This window comes from Rhea pennata, chromosome 6 (assembly GCF_028389875.1).
Source record: "Rhea pennata isolate bPtePen1 chromosome 6, bPtePen1.pri, whole genome shotgun sequence".
Taxonomy (NCBI): Eukaryota; Metazoa; Chordata; class Aves; order Rheiformes; family Rheidae; genus Rhea; species Rhea pennata.
This window is the reverse complement of record NC_084668.1, coordinates 44,271,773-44,285,179: the sequence shown is the minus strand read 5'-3', so window position 1 is coordinate 44,285,179 and position 13,407 is coordinate 44,271,773. Positions and strand designations below refer to the sequence as shown.

The 13,407-nt window shown below is 39.3% G+C and overlaps 1 protein-coding gene across 1 annotated transcript in view; it reads right to left on the bottom strand.

Moving 5' to 3' along the window:
- PCNT (pericentrin) overlaps positions 1 to 13,407 on the bottom strand; it is a 102,035-nt gene that overhangs the window by 13,311 nt on the left and 75,317 nt on the right. Inside the window, exons 37-47 of the mRNA XM_062578352.1 lie at positions 12,547 to 13,068; positions 10,087 to 10,192; positions 9,485 to 9,639; positions 7,420 to 7,617; positions 6,922 to 7,095; positions 6,045 to 6,240; positions 5,172 to 5,394; positions 4,277 to 4,427; positions 2,017 to 2,733; positions 1,003 to 1,283; positions 169 to 271 (exon numbers count right to left, since the gene is read on the bottom strand). Of these exons, the coding sequence (XP_062434336.1) occupies positions 169 to 271; positions 1,003 to 1,283; positions 2,017 to 2,733; positions 4,277 to 4,427; positions 5,172 to 5,394; positions 6,045 to 6,240; positions 6,922 to 7,095; positions 7,420 to 7,617; positions 9,485 to 9,639; positions 10,087 to 10,192; positions 12,547 to 13,068 (2,826 nt within the window). The remainder of the gene's footprint in view (positions 1 to 168; positions 272 to 1,002; positions 1,284 to 2,016; positions 2,734 to 4,276; positions 4,428 to 5,171; positions 5,395 to 6,044; positions 6,241 to 6,921; positions 7,096 to 7,419; positions 7,618 to 9,484; positions 9,640 to 10,086; positions 10,193 to 12,546; positions 13,069 to 13,407) is intronic.

Below are 13,407 nucleotides of genomic sequence, written 5' to 3'. Positions count from 1 at the left end.
AGTTTTCAAAAAAAAAAAAAAAAAAAAAAAAAAAAAAAAAAAAAATCCAAACACCCCCGCCCCCCCGAAAAAAAAACAACAACAAAAAAACCTCCATCACATATGTACTGGAACCAAAGGATATAGAACAACTTACTGATAATCAACAAATATATGCTATTTCCTTACCAGAGGTGCTGAAGGAGACAATAAATTCGATTTTAGTTCCTTTAATGTCTGCAGTAAAGAGGCTACAGCTTCATCATTTGATGCAGACCAATCGTTAACTGTTCTGTTAAACAGAAATACTTTTTCACTAATAGGGTCATTTCTAATAATCTCTTATTATACTTAACATGTATTTGATTGCTTTTCCTACTGGATGACCTTTATACTTTCTGAGGCTGTCTTTACACAGTGCCACATAAGAATTTAAATCAAAACTTTGTGTTTTCACCAGTCTCAAATTCTATCATGCTATTTCAGGCTACAACAAACCATAATAAGTATTTTACTCCAGCAATAAAAGTTACCATTACCTAGCCAGTCATTCCTATCCCCCAGGCTGCCCTTGCCATGCTCAGTGGAGGTTCCCATCCTGACCCTGTAGATGTGTCAATAACCTAGTGTTTGGCTGCTCTCTATTCAGTTTGAAGCAATTACCAAACTAATACACACAGGTCTTTCACAGGCCCCTTTTCTGGTTGTTCTTTGTAAGCAGGACCACTTCACATACCCATCTCAAAAGCAGGCACATAAGCATTTCAGTCAGCGTAAATAAGGCACAACCCCAGTAGCTTCTCTTAGGAACGGCTAAAGCAGCATGATAGCAACCTTTTAAATGGAGACTGCTACCACCATGCGCCCATGATTTCAAACAAGGTAAATCTTGTAAGCTGCGGAGGAGATATATTACTGCTCAGTCCCTCCAGTATGGGGCTTTTGGCTGTGACCCACCCAGGTTCAAAAGAAAGAGAGAAACAGAACTACTATTTTACAAGCAGAGTTTCAATAACTACTCACTTATCTACAGTTCTATATATGCACTCATTCAGATGGACAGCTACAAAAAGCAACTGCTGTCTTATCTTCTCTAGCTGTTGTTGCTGCTGTTGCAAGTGCAGTTTCTCAGTTTCTTTTGTCATGGCCTGTTTGGTATTTCGATCTTTGTTTAAAGCACACAAAACTTTCTGCTGACTATTTTGAGACGGAAGATTTCTTTCCCTTTCTTCTAATAATGCCAGGATTTCCTGCAGCTCTTTAATTCTGTGTTCATCCTTCTGGTGTTGCAGTTCCAATTTTTGCTGTTTGAATAAAAATAAGAAGTGGTGTCTTGTAACTTTTATATATGTGTGTGTGTGTGTATATATATATATATATATTTATATTTACACACATATATATGCATGCAAACTTCACATAAAAGCATTATATCCAGTGAATATATCCATCTCAGTACTCCTTAAACCAGTATACCAGTTATGAGAGGAAGATTATAGAATTGCCTTCTAGCCCTTTAATGATTCCAGACTGAATGTCTTCTCCATCCATTTCCAGACTTGGTGACTGACAAGCATCCAGAAAACCTGTAACCCTTCCCTCCTTCCCTTCCCTTCTCCTCTCCCCCCCATCCCAGGAAAAGTGAAGGAGCGGAGAAACAAAATGGGGCAAATCGGTACTCTCACAAACCACAATTAGGAGCCTAGCCCCAAATAAGCATAATGGTATGAAACCTTGTTTGGTTCTGTATTGTGTTTAAGCTCTATTTAACAGTGGGTCTTCTCCATCTGTTAACAGACAGCATTTCCTAGCACAGGCAAAGTAGTAAGTCAGCATTTACCACCAACAAGCCCAGAAGCAACCCCCGCAAGAACAGCTGTGTATAGAGCAATTCAGGAAAACAGCTTGTCTAATGCATTTTCCAGAACACTTTGTTTAAAGGGAAGAAATATTTCAATTTAAGAACACCATCCACAGGGTTAATTTCCAGTTTGTGGCTATTTCAATCTAGAGAGAGATTTGACTAAGCATTCTCACCAGTCTCTCTTGATCTCTCTGCCAGTCCTTCTGTTTCTCTACTTCCATTTGCTGCTGCTGCCTTTGCTCTTTCTCTCGCTCCTCCTTATTGTTTTTATCTTGTTCTTTCATTGTCCTGAAGAGCGACTGTAATCGTTCCCAGTCAGCTTTCAGCTTTGCCTCTCTTTCCCTCTGTGCCTCCAAGGAACAGATTACCTCTTGCTTTTGACTCTGAAGAGACTCCAGCATAGCCTGCAATTTATTGCTGATCTCCCTTTCTTTCTGTGTTTCTTCACAACGCATCTGCACCTCAGCCTCCAGCTGCCTCTTGGAATGAATGGCCTTCTGGTGTGTTTTCTCAATAATAGCAGCTAGCTCCACAGTTCGGGATCTCTCTTCCTCCAGCTGGGCCTGGAGCTCTTGAACAAAGGCTTGCTCTAACAGCGACTCCCTGTGCTGACAAGCAGCACCGTCTTTAGCTCTCATGCTCAACCGCTCCGTCAAAACACGTTCGTGATTCAAGGAATTCAGGAGCTCCAGTGAACGGTTTTTCTCAGCATCCAAACTCTTCTGTAGCTCTGACAGTTTGTTCTGTTCTCGGGACAACAAAGCTTCACAGCGGGAGTGTTCAATCTGAAGCTCCTTGCGGAGGTTATCGTTTACCGTTTGCTCATGCTCCAAGGATACGGACAGCTGACTGTTCTGCACGGACTGCAATTCCAAGGCAGCCTGTAGCTCCTGTTGAAAAGGGAGAAGCACATACCAATACTGCAGGACAAGGACTCATTTGCAGGGCAAGCAAGCATTCAGCAATATTTCAACCTTCTGTTCTACCCAGGAAGAAATTCAGGAGTTAATACCACAGTTAATGCACTGAAAAAGTTTAATTTAAATGGAAGATAAGTAAGTGACCTTTGAAAATTCCTGTTAGACCAGACCAATTTCTAATTACAAGTGTCAGGAGCATGCATGTTACATCATGATAAGTAACAAACCAAAATTATTATTCTTTACATCATTCAGTCATCTTAACAAGTGACATCTGAATCAGAAATAACCTGTGCTGATTTAAAAAGAGCCAAAAACCTCAGCAGTAAGAGTAGATGTAAAACCTCTGGGTTTTGCATCCCACAGTGGCTGCACAAAATCAGAATTAGCACTTCTACAGTCCTGGTGTGGGTGTCTGCACCCTTCCTGCGATCAGCACCAGCTCTCATCTGATTCTGCAGAAAGCCAGCTCAGACTACTATGTGGCAGCAATCTGGCACATGCAGGCACTGTCGGCTTTTTGCAGTGCTGGCCCAAGGGAGGATTTGGGAACACAGGACTGCGGTAGCGCTGACTGTGAATGGTTCAACCTGTTACAGAACTGTATCTGGGGCAGTGCAATTTCTCTTTGACTTGGCTAAGATGGTCTCTGCCTTCTTTGCATGGGCAGTCTCTTCTTATAAGATGGAAGATGTTAGCCCCATGTCTACCACCCAAGCAAGAGGGAAAAAAAAGACCTATCAGAACAATAATGTAAATAATAGGGCAGGCGAAGAAATAAAGAGAGTCAAAATTGTGCCTCCCCATTGAAGACATCTAACAAGGACTGTTTTGAAGGTATCTGATACAGTTTGGTTTGGATTTAAATTTACCAAAGGTTTATGTTAGTTCTTCTTTCTTTATGGTCACTTACAGATCTTGTAGAAGAACTGAGTCACTACTATTACAATGTTGGCAAAAACTGTTTATCTGCTTTCTGTTCAACACAGAAGAAAGGGAACAGAGGAAAAGAGTTTGGTTAACCTCCAAAAATACATGTTATACTGGAAAGGGTCCATTTTTTTTTTCTGCCAAGTAAACGTATCATTGACTGATTTTCTTTATAGTCTCTGTTGATCACATACAGCACATCCTCATAGCACATTTGCTCTGGAATAAAGGATGCAATTACACAACCATAAAGACTAGCTCTCACTACACAGTAAGGGGAAGTACAAAACTAATCTTAAGAATGTGAAAATGTAAGGTTCTGAAACATCAAGATACCAAGAAATGTATACAACTTTCCTTATTTCTGTATGTTCAGTTAAGGAGGGTTAAATGAAAACTTGAATTCTATGAAAAAACACTCTGCCAATAGGGTAGAAGTGATTTTAAAAAAAACAAAACCCAAAATCTGGCAACTGAACAAAAAACACTGGATAGGGAAAAGATTGCCAAAACATTTTGTTAGTTCACCTCCCCCAGTTCATGAAATTAACTGAATTGGAAGCATTATGATGTAGGGAATTACCTCCAAGGCTTTTGTCTTTTCATCTTCTGTTTTCTTATGCTGAAGCTGTCGTTCCTCAAACAAACGTCGTAGCTCTGCTTCCTTTAGCCGTTCATTCTGCAGGTCTTGTAGTGCAGCTGTCAAATCTTTTTCTTTATTTTCCAATTCAGAACTGCAAAATTCAAAATGACACTTCAAACTGCACTCAGAGCAGCTCGTCCTTCATTGCCAATGCAAGTCATGTTGATTTTTTTTTTTTTTTGAGTTGGTCTATTGGCTCATTTCTCTAAGATGACCTCTACTATTTAGAAAGAACGTCAGTTTTCAAGTTATAGCTTTTTAACATCTGAAAACAGTTTACCTCCCTGCAAGCAAAACTAGAAATATCCCATTTAGCAACTGTTAAAGTATAAGTATAAACTATCTATCCTTGCAAAGCAAAGCTGGTGGCCTGTAAGAGGAAAGAAAAGCATTGGTGTACACTAGGAGTAAGAGGGAGAAATCATGCACAAGATGACAGGTAAACAGAAGTAGTTATCAGACAAGCAAAGCCAAAGAGAAGAGCTGCGAGAGAATAGTGGAGCACATCAAGGACGCAGGACCAGAGTTAAGAGGCATTCTAGTCCGTTCACTTCTATTACACCTATACAAACTGCAGCCCTTTCCATAACCTTCTCAGTCAAGCCTATAAAAATGGTAACTGTGCAAATTTGAACTGAAGAATAAATCAACTTAAATCATTAAGGAAAACAAACATATTCATGAAAAGTGACAGAGGCTCATTTTCCTCTGTGTGTCTGAGCTCTAAGCCATTTGCAGATCCATTAAGTATACAGCTCTTTCAGGTCTGTTAATACATTTTGAAACAAACAAACAAAAAACAACACACACACCACCAAAAAACCCTTCTTCTTACCAGAAATGGTTTATTTCCCTCTGAAGCTCTTCTAGGGAGTTTTGCAGCCTTTCGTTCTCTTGCTTACTTTCATAAAGCTCCAATTTCAGGGCAGATACTGCAGCTTGTTCTTGATTCAAGAGTTCACACGTATCAGAGGCTCTCTTCTGCTCCTCAGCCAGGGTGCTCTGCAAGCCACTTACAATAGATTTTTCTTGCTGAAGCTTATATTCTAGTAATTCAACTGAGATAAGAAAATGTTAAGTCTTTTGCATTACAGAGCACACGACAACACGTTATCAGTTACGCTGCTTCAAATTGCAGATGAATTAGCTATATTAAAGGATTCTTGTCTGGAGAATTAGTTTTGTTTCAAACACGATGTGAATAAGCAGAAAGACGCACATACATGCTACAGCTTTGCTGTTAGTGGGCCAGGCAAAACGAGAAGGGTAAAAATAGCTGGATGAGACTAAGTGAGCAACTGTAATATAATGCAAACAATCTGTTACTAATGGATTTTCTAAGCCTCATGAAGCAAAACCATCCAATTACTAGCTAATATATATACAGAATATTCCCTAAAACCCATCAAGAGTTTCTGATCATCCTTCTTGGGTTTTCTCTAGGTATACATCAATTAACAAATTATTGCTTTGAGTTGCTTTAAAGCTTTTATTTATGTTTCACGTAGACTTTTCTTAACCACTAACACTAGAAAGAAGAAAAGATTTGCTTCTTCCTCTGTTAAAATCTTAGGAAACCTGAGTGTATTCAAGTATTGTACAGCATTTGTTTCTTTGCAAAGCAATTTATTTTGCCTTTTATCTTCTTAGGCAGAAAAGGAAAGAACTAATATAGAAGCCCAGGTGACAGAAGCTTGGCAATTACTACCTTTCCTCCGAAGTTGATGTTCTTGTTTGCTCCCATGATCTTCTGCATTAGTAAGAGTTTCCTGTAACTGCTGTAGCTTCTCCTGATTCTGGAGATGTGTCATGCGTAGCTGAGCTCGAAGGTCCTGTATTTCAGAAAGCAAGCTATTCCTGTCTGAGGAGAAAAGGTGCTCCACAACCATCTGCCGCTGTTCCTCCTGAAAATGAGCCAAATGCCATTAAATCTACAAGGCTATTCCCGTTTTTTCCTACAAGGATTAAACTCTACAGTAGAAGGGTTTACGTTAGAAGTTTTACAGAAAGGCAACCTCAAACGACTAAGGTTATTCCCCATTTTAATTCAAAATGTTAAGTAAAACAAAAACACTTCACTGGCTTCCAAATAGCCTGATAGTTATTAATAATAGTTTAAACATAATAGTTATTACAAACCATCTGGCCTGCAGCTAAAAGATAAATATTGTCATGAAACAATCCCAAATGTATTTGAGTTAGCACAAAATATACCCTTTGCAAGAGAGGTTTTTACACTCCAGATGGAATTCTTCCTTTCTACCCCTCTTCATCAAATACCTCCTTTTCACTACCACAATCTCCTGATCACTACTTTTTCTGGCTGCCAAATATAAGAATCAATCTATTTTATAACACAATATACATGAAATCTTAGAAAAAATGGTGTCAAAATAAAGATTATAAAAGCATAGTGATAACAACATAATCTGTATTAATGCATAAGATGCAAGATTTAGGAACAGAAGTGATGAAACGGTAAAATAATTGCAGTATCCATGTAGCATGCCCATATTCCATTGAAGATAAAATATGGTGGAATAGAAGAAGATTTACGAGCATAATACGTTAAGAGGTTTTCTCACTTGTTGTTTCATAATATGCTCCAGTTTTTCCACTAATGAACCTTCATCCCCAGACCCAGGATTGCAGAAGTGAGACTTCAAGTCAATCTGCAACACATTTCTCTCCTTCTCGAACACACTCTGTACTGCTTGGAGAAGTTCTCCTCTCCAGTCAGTGGTAGTATCTGAATGTTCCTGTAGAAAAAAAGTGTATTTACTGACATCTGTAGTATCAATGTCTAACCTGTAAACCACATACAGCCCACCAATATCTTTCAGATGGCCTGCAACTGTAAAGTGTCTTTCATATCATTACTGCATAAAATTACTTAGTCATTTAAGCAAACTAAAAGGTGTTAGAGAGCTCTGTTCAAACCTCAGAAAATAAAAGAATTCTCTGCTCCTCATACATACAGATAGATAGATAATACATACATACAAAATGTATGCATTTAAAATATAAAAATAAAGAACTGGTAACCATGCTCTAAACAGTACAAGTCATCTCTACTGCAATACCTTGTCTCTTCTATCTGCTACCTTGCTAATGTAATCTCTCAGCGACTGTATAGCATCCAGAAAGGCTATGCCTTCCTTCTGCCATCCCTCCGTAGCTGCTCCTGTCTGATGAATGTTTTTCCGATCCCTAAGACTGAAGGGATGTTCCGACAAAGCCAGTATATTGCGGCTCTCCTCATATACCATCTTTAGTACAGTCTAGGAAGGAAGAAAACAAGGCACAATATTAGGAGACCGGCATCAACATCTCGACAGCGTACAAGTGGGATGACAGAGCTAGATGATGAAATTAAGAAGGCTGTCCTAGACTGTAATCGAGCAAAAAAGCGTGTAGTTCTGGCCTGCTTCTTGATATGCTTAATAAACGAAGCCTATATGTCAACAGTTACCAGAGAATGTTATCTCCTAACAAAGGAGCCAAATCTTTACAAACACAGTGATCACACACAATGTTAAAGTACAAACAGCAGAATACGCCAGTACATCTTACTGCTGTGTAAATCAACATGCAAACATGCCAAAGGACTACGCTTTCTCTCTGCTGTTTCAGAACTGCTTAGTTTACTTTTCTGGCAACAAACAAAATTCTATCAAGTCTGAAGTCAAGTTACTAAATCCCAGTGATGCTACATGACCCTTGGAGGCTACAAAACTGAATTACATATTTACACAACCTTGGCTTATTGTAGCAGATTACATAAAAGTAACAGCTCCCCAAATAATCAGTCTTAATAATTTACATAGTGGAAACTGTTTCCTCTGACATTGTCAGGCAAAATAAACTCTTTTAAATAAATTCCCCGTTCACAAGCTATTACCTCCTGTGCAGATGTTTCCTAGCTTCATTCCAAGGAAGGTCACAGGAGATTAAAATCCTTTTCTACATACATCTCATCCAAGATACTGCAGCCTCGATGGGAAGCTCTTTCTCAATGCTACTCATTTTAACAATACCCAGTGATTTTCTTTAACTCTTGACATTCTTACTTTGCACTTTATTGAATGACTTAAGATATCTGAGTTACCATTTCTGTAACCAGAGTCAAGATAGCGAATACTTCAGGAAGCAATGCTACAACACACTACCCTTCAAAACACATCAACAACAGAAGCAGTCTGAACACTTTAGGGTGCTTCTGGCTAAGTACTCAACATTGGAGCATGCACTCAGATCATACAGTCACTAGGTCTAGACTGGTGATCCATGAAGGAAACTGAATAAAAAACAATTCTCTGGCTTTTAAAGTCTTCCTTCATTTTGCCAAACTATCTGAGAGAGTCTGGACATTTTGGAAGGTAGCATTCACTCCCTCCGAAGTAACTTTCTTCTAGCTTCTTACTACTCAAGTTTCTTCAAGTACAATTGTACCTGGACCCTCTGTTATATACTGAACTTTCTTCCCTTTTCTGGGCTTCTGGACTTCTCCCCAGCCTCATTCATGAGATGATTTCGAGCATTAAAGTTCTCCCTTTTGCTCTCTAGAACTTCTGGCATGACTGAGAGCTTTGCTCAGCTGCAGCACCAAACCAAAGAGTTCAAGGGATATACGTTCTCGAGCTTGCTTTACTAACAGGAGTAAGAAACATCTGTTCAGTCCCCTGCATATTCTTTGTCCTCCTTGAAATAGCTGACTCTGCAAGATCCCTCTACCCACTGCAATGGTGTTTCTGCAGCTTTCCACCAGACCAAAATGACAAGAATAGGCAGGGGAACACCATGTCAACTATCTATGCCTATTTATAAGGCAGCTCTCCGTAAGGCCTCCAGGACAAAACGCTAAACCAGTAGACCGATCAGTCCTTGCACTGACGCATTCTGGAGCATCACCCATGCCATCCTAGCAGAATTTACACCATTCCCCCAAGTAAAAGCAGGACAAACGTCAGTTAACTTGTTACAAGAGGAGATGCAGAATGACCCAAGAATTATAATCAACTTAAGTTTTAAATCATTATAGAATAGTTTATAGTGTAAAGGCAGCAGTTGGTCCCATTTTACATTAGCATTAACATTAAACTGTTTCAGTTTTAATTTCTTGGTATGCTTATATTAATTACATATTACCTTCAGCTGCGGCGAAAGTATTTCTTTTTCTCTCATTGACTCCATAATATCTGGAACTATGCCCCGGTACTGCAGATAAGCCAAGAAACTAGGATCTAGATGCTCAGGTGTTTCTAGCTCCTGTTTTAATTTAGCTGCCAAACCGGAGCTGGCATCTGAAGAAAAAGACACCCCCAAAATGTTACAAACCTGAAGAGAATTTGAAACTAGTATAACCACTTGCAAAACTAACCATGATTTCTTCAGCTAGTATAAATGCAGTGTCATGTCAAGTTAGCTGGCTGAGATTTACGCAAGAGGGATCTTAACTAACTCGAACAAGTAAAAAGGTAATAAACTGCCTTTGGCACTACAGAAGATGTTGCAGTTAAGTCAGGACTTGCTAAAACCCTATGCCTCTTTTTCTGTATATAAGGATGAAAAATTAAAAGCAGATTTCCACTAACATGAACATAAAAGTCTTTCTGAACAAAGCATCTCCTTCCAAAATTTTCCAATAGAAGAAACTATGAAAGACAATGGAAGAAAGAGGAAACAATATTTCTGAGACTGAAGTTATCAAAAGGTAACAAAAATGAACAAATAAACAAAATTAAACTTACTGCTGCCATATGCTTCACTTGCCACCTCTATGGCAGATGCTGTCGATCTTATGTCATCTTGCAAATCAGATGGGGTTAAAGTTAGATTATCAGCTTCTCTCACCTGCTTGGAAATAATTTCTAGCATTAGTTTTTTCAATACAACTATAGAGTTTTCTGCATTTAAATCAACCTTGCCATTGGTGGAGATTTTAGCAAATTATCTACTTGACCACAGTGTTAGAGACAGCAAATACCACGAAGAAAGCAAACTGGAGCTCTCCTGCCTTTTTTTTTACCTCACTTATTACAACCTGAAGAATTTTCCTTTGAAACAGAAATTTTTATGCTCAAGTCTCAAACAACATGTCATTTCTGGGCAACACTTTGAATTCCTTTTACGAATTTTTGTGTCATAGGAAAATGAAAGGACTAGGAGGGCTGGAGCATCTGCCCTATGACGAACAGCTGCGCGAGCTGGGCCTCTTCAGCCTGGAGAAGAGAAGGCTGAGGGGGGATCTGATCAATGTCTATAAGTACCTGAAGGGAGGGTGTCAAGGGGAGGAGGACAAACTCTTTTCAGTTGTCCCATGTGACAGGACAAGAGGCAATGGGCAAAAACTGAACCATGGGAAGTTCCACCTGAATGTGTGGGGGAAGTTCTTCACTGTGAGAGTGGCAGAGCCCTGGAACAGGTTGCCCAGAGAGGCTGTGGAGTCTCCTTTTCTGGAGATATTCCAGGCCGCCTGGATGCAACCCTGTCTAACATTCTCTAGGTGACCCTGCTTGAGCAGGGCCTAATGATCTCCAGAGGTCCCTTCCAACCTTACTGATTGTATGATTCTATGATTCATGATGAGGCTCCTGAAAAGTCAAAGTGAAGTTATACAACATGTTCACTAGCACTGCAGGATTCAGAAGGCTCTTCATTCTTAAGGTCAATAAAGGTAAATCATTTCCATACACAATTTTAATCATTTTTCAGCTAGCATCCAACCAATCTGATATTAAAACTTCAGTTTATTTCTGATGGTCTGTTGGTTTCAAGGTGAGTTTCTGATGGCTGGGTTTCCCATTTCTGTCAGAAGGGCACTCTGCATAATGCAACACCCCTAGGTGAGTCAACAAACCCAAACTAGCCCAAATGCTGGTCCTGCATCAGAGCTTGTAGCCCCGGAGCTAGCTACATCAGCCCTAACTAGGCTGGGACCAAGAGGAGCTGCACCGTGCAGGCAGACATGCCCTAACTTTCTTGTTTAATGACAGGTTCAGCTTCACAATGCATCTAACACAACCATCAGTTCAGAGAAGATCCTGCATCCCTTCCTGGCCCACTGGTGTCACATGGGGGATTGAGCAATCGTGCAGCTGTCCAGCAATTCAGACTAGTCTGAATGAACTAAGGTTTAACCCTCCTTGATTAGCTTTCCTCTAAAAGAGTGGAAAAGCTCCAAAGAGTGACACAAGCTGAGCCAAACTCCTGTTCCATGAGTGCCAGATCAGGCCCAGGGGAGAGGGCAAAAAGGCACAAGGAGATGAGGGAAAGCGGCAGAGGAAATCTCTCCTTTTCAGAAGCAGGCTGACTAGAGCCAATGAAGCACAGTACAAACTCACCACCTTGGTCAAACTCAAGGTGTCTTTTTCATGCATTTCAGCTAAAGAGTCTCTGCCTCTCTTTCTGTCTGGAAGATGGGTCACTACTTTTCATGTGGAATTTTCTTATTAAAAGCACTCTAGGGCACATACACTAATCTGTAACACCTAATGGAGCCTCTAGGCACACTGTAAAGCTATTAATAACAAAAAAAGATCTCCCTAACCAACCCCTGTACACAAAGCTGTATGGACTTCATCTTCCTGTCAAACAATATAGACATGAGTATATAGAACGCTTCCATTAAAAAAAAAAAAATATATATATATATATTATTTTCCAATTTTGTCTTCTAAGACTCTACCACATAGGTGAAAAGCTGTTACAGTACATTGCATACCACAGTTTAAAATAAAAAGGAAGACAAAATGAAAAAATATCTTCCAGTTTTTAGTTCAGCCACTAACACATGAAATGTTAGCATATATTTATCAATTACTTCCATGTAGCCTCACCAAAGAAGTACCAGGATTCACAGGCCTTCAGTAAACACCTGAGCAATACCCAGATTTTTACTGAAACTGTATCAGCAGCCTGTAGACACGCAGGGTGCAAAGCCTTGCTGTTAGTAGCTCATTGATTGTTTTTAGTTTTTGGAAAACTGTTTTCTCTTAGAAGCAACCATAAACAATGTTTCAGCACAACTCAGTTTGCTGTACTCTCTGCTATTGAGGGAAGAACTAGCAGATGATTGCACATCCAGAATGATACTGCACCTATTCTTCTCAGCGTCTAACACTGACACACAATGGCCCAGCAATAATCTAGGAGGGGGACAGACCAGCCTTGTTTAAATAAAATAAAATGAAACATGAAGTATGACTTACCAAAATCTTCTCTACATCTTGGTCATCATCAACAGAATAGGTGCTTTCAGAGAAAGCTAGAGATTTCACATCTACTCTCATTGCTGCTTCCTCACTGCCATGCTCATACAGATTTGGATATCCCTGCAATCCAGAAGTATCTCCTTGCATCGATGACCTTGCATGCATCACTTCAAAATCTGTACTATCCATCTCTGAAAAGGGAGTTAAGTGATGCACTGGTTCCATGCTTGTATCCTGCTTTCTGACAATCTCAGGTGAGTCCCATGAAGCAAGATCCATAATTAAATCCTGGAAGTCTTTCGGAGTGCCTTTATAACCTATGATCAAATTGTGTTTTGGCGAATCAGGAGTTTGATGGATTTTCAACATTTGCTGGTAATGCTTTTTCAGATCTTCCTGTTTTTCAGAGTTATTGATCACATCCAATTCCTGAGTCAAGATCTTTTCTTGCGATTGCTTAATTTGAGATTTCTGATTTATATTGCAAGTTGTCAAGTCACCTATACTGTTATCTTTTTCCTGCAATGAAAAAACACACACTAACTGTTCAATGGAATTAAATATTATTTTAAAAACTAAAAATATGCATAGCTTCTCAAATTTAATAATCAGATATATCATTAATCCCAGATTTTATGTAAAAATAACACAGTACATCTGTATATTTTATATGCCAGCTAACCATGCTTCCTAAGAGGCAAACACATCATCAGTGGGGAAAAAAATTACGTTAATCAGTAACTCTACTTATTTCCTCTGGTCTGACTTTTGTATCAAAAGAGAAAACAAAATATTCCTCGTAGCTGTGTAGGTAATCTTCCTACTTTTCAATAAACACAAACCAAAACCTATTGTTTT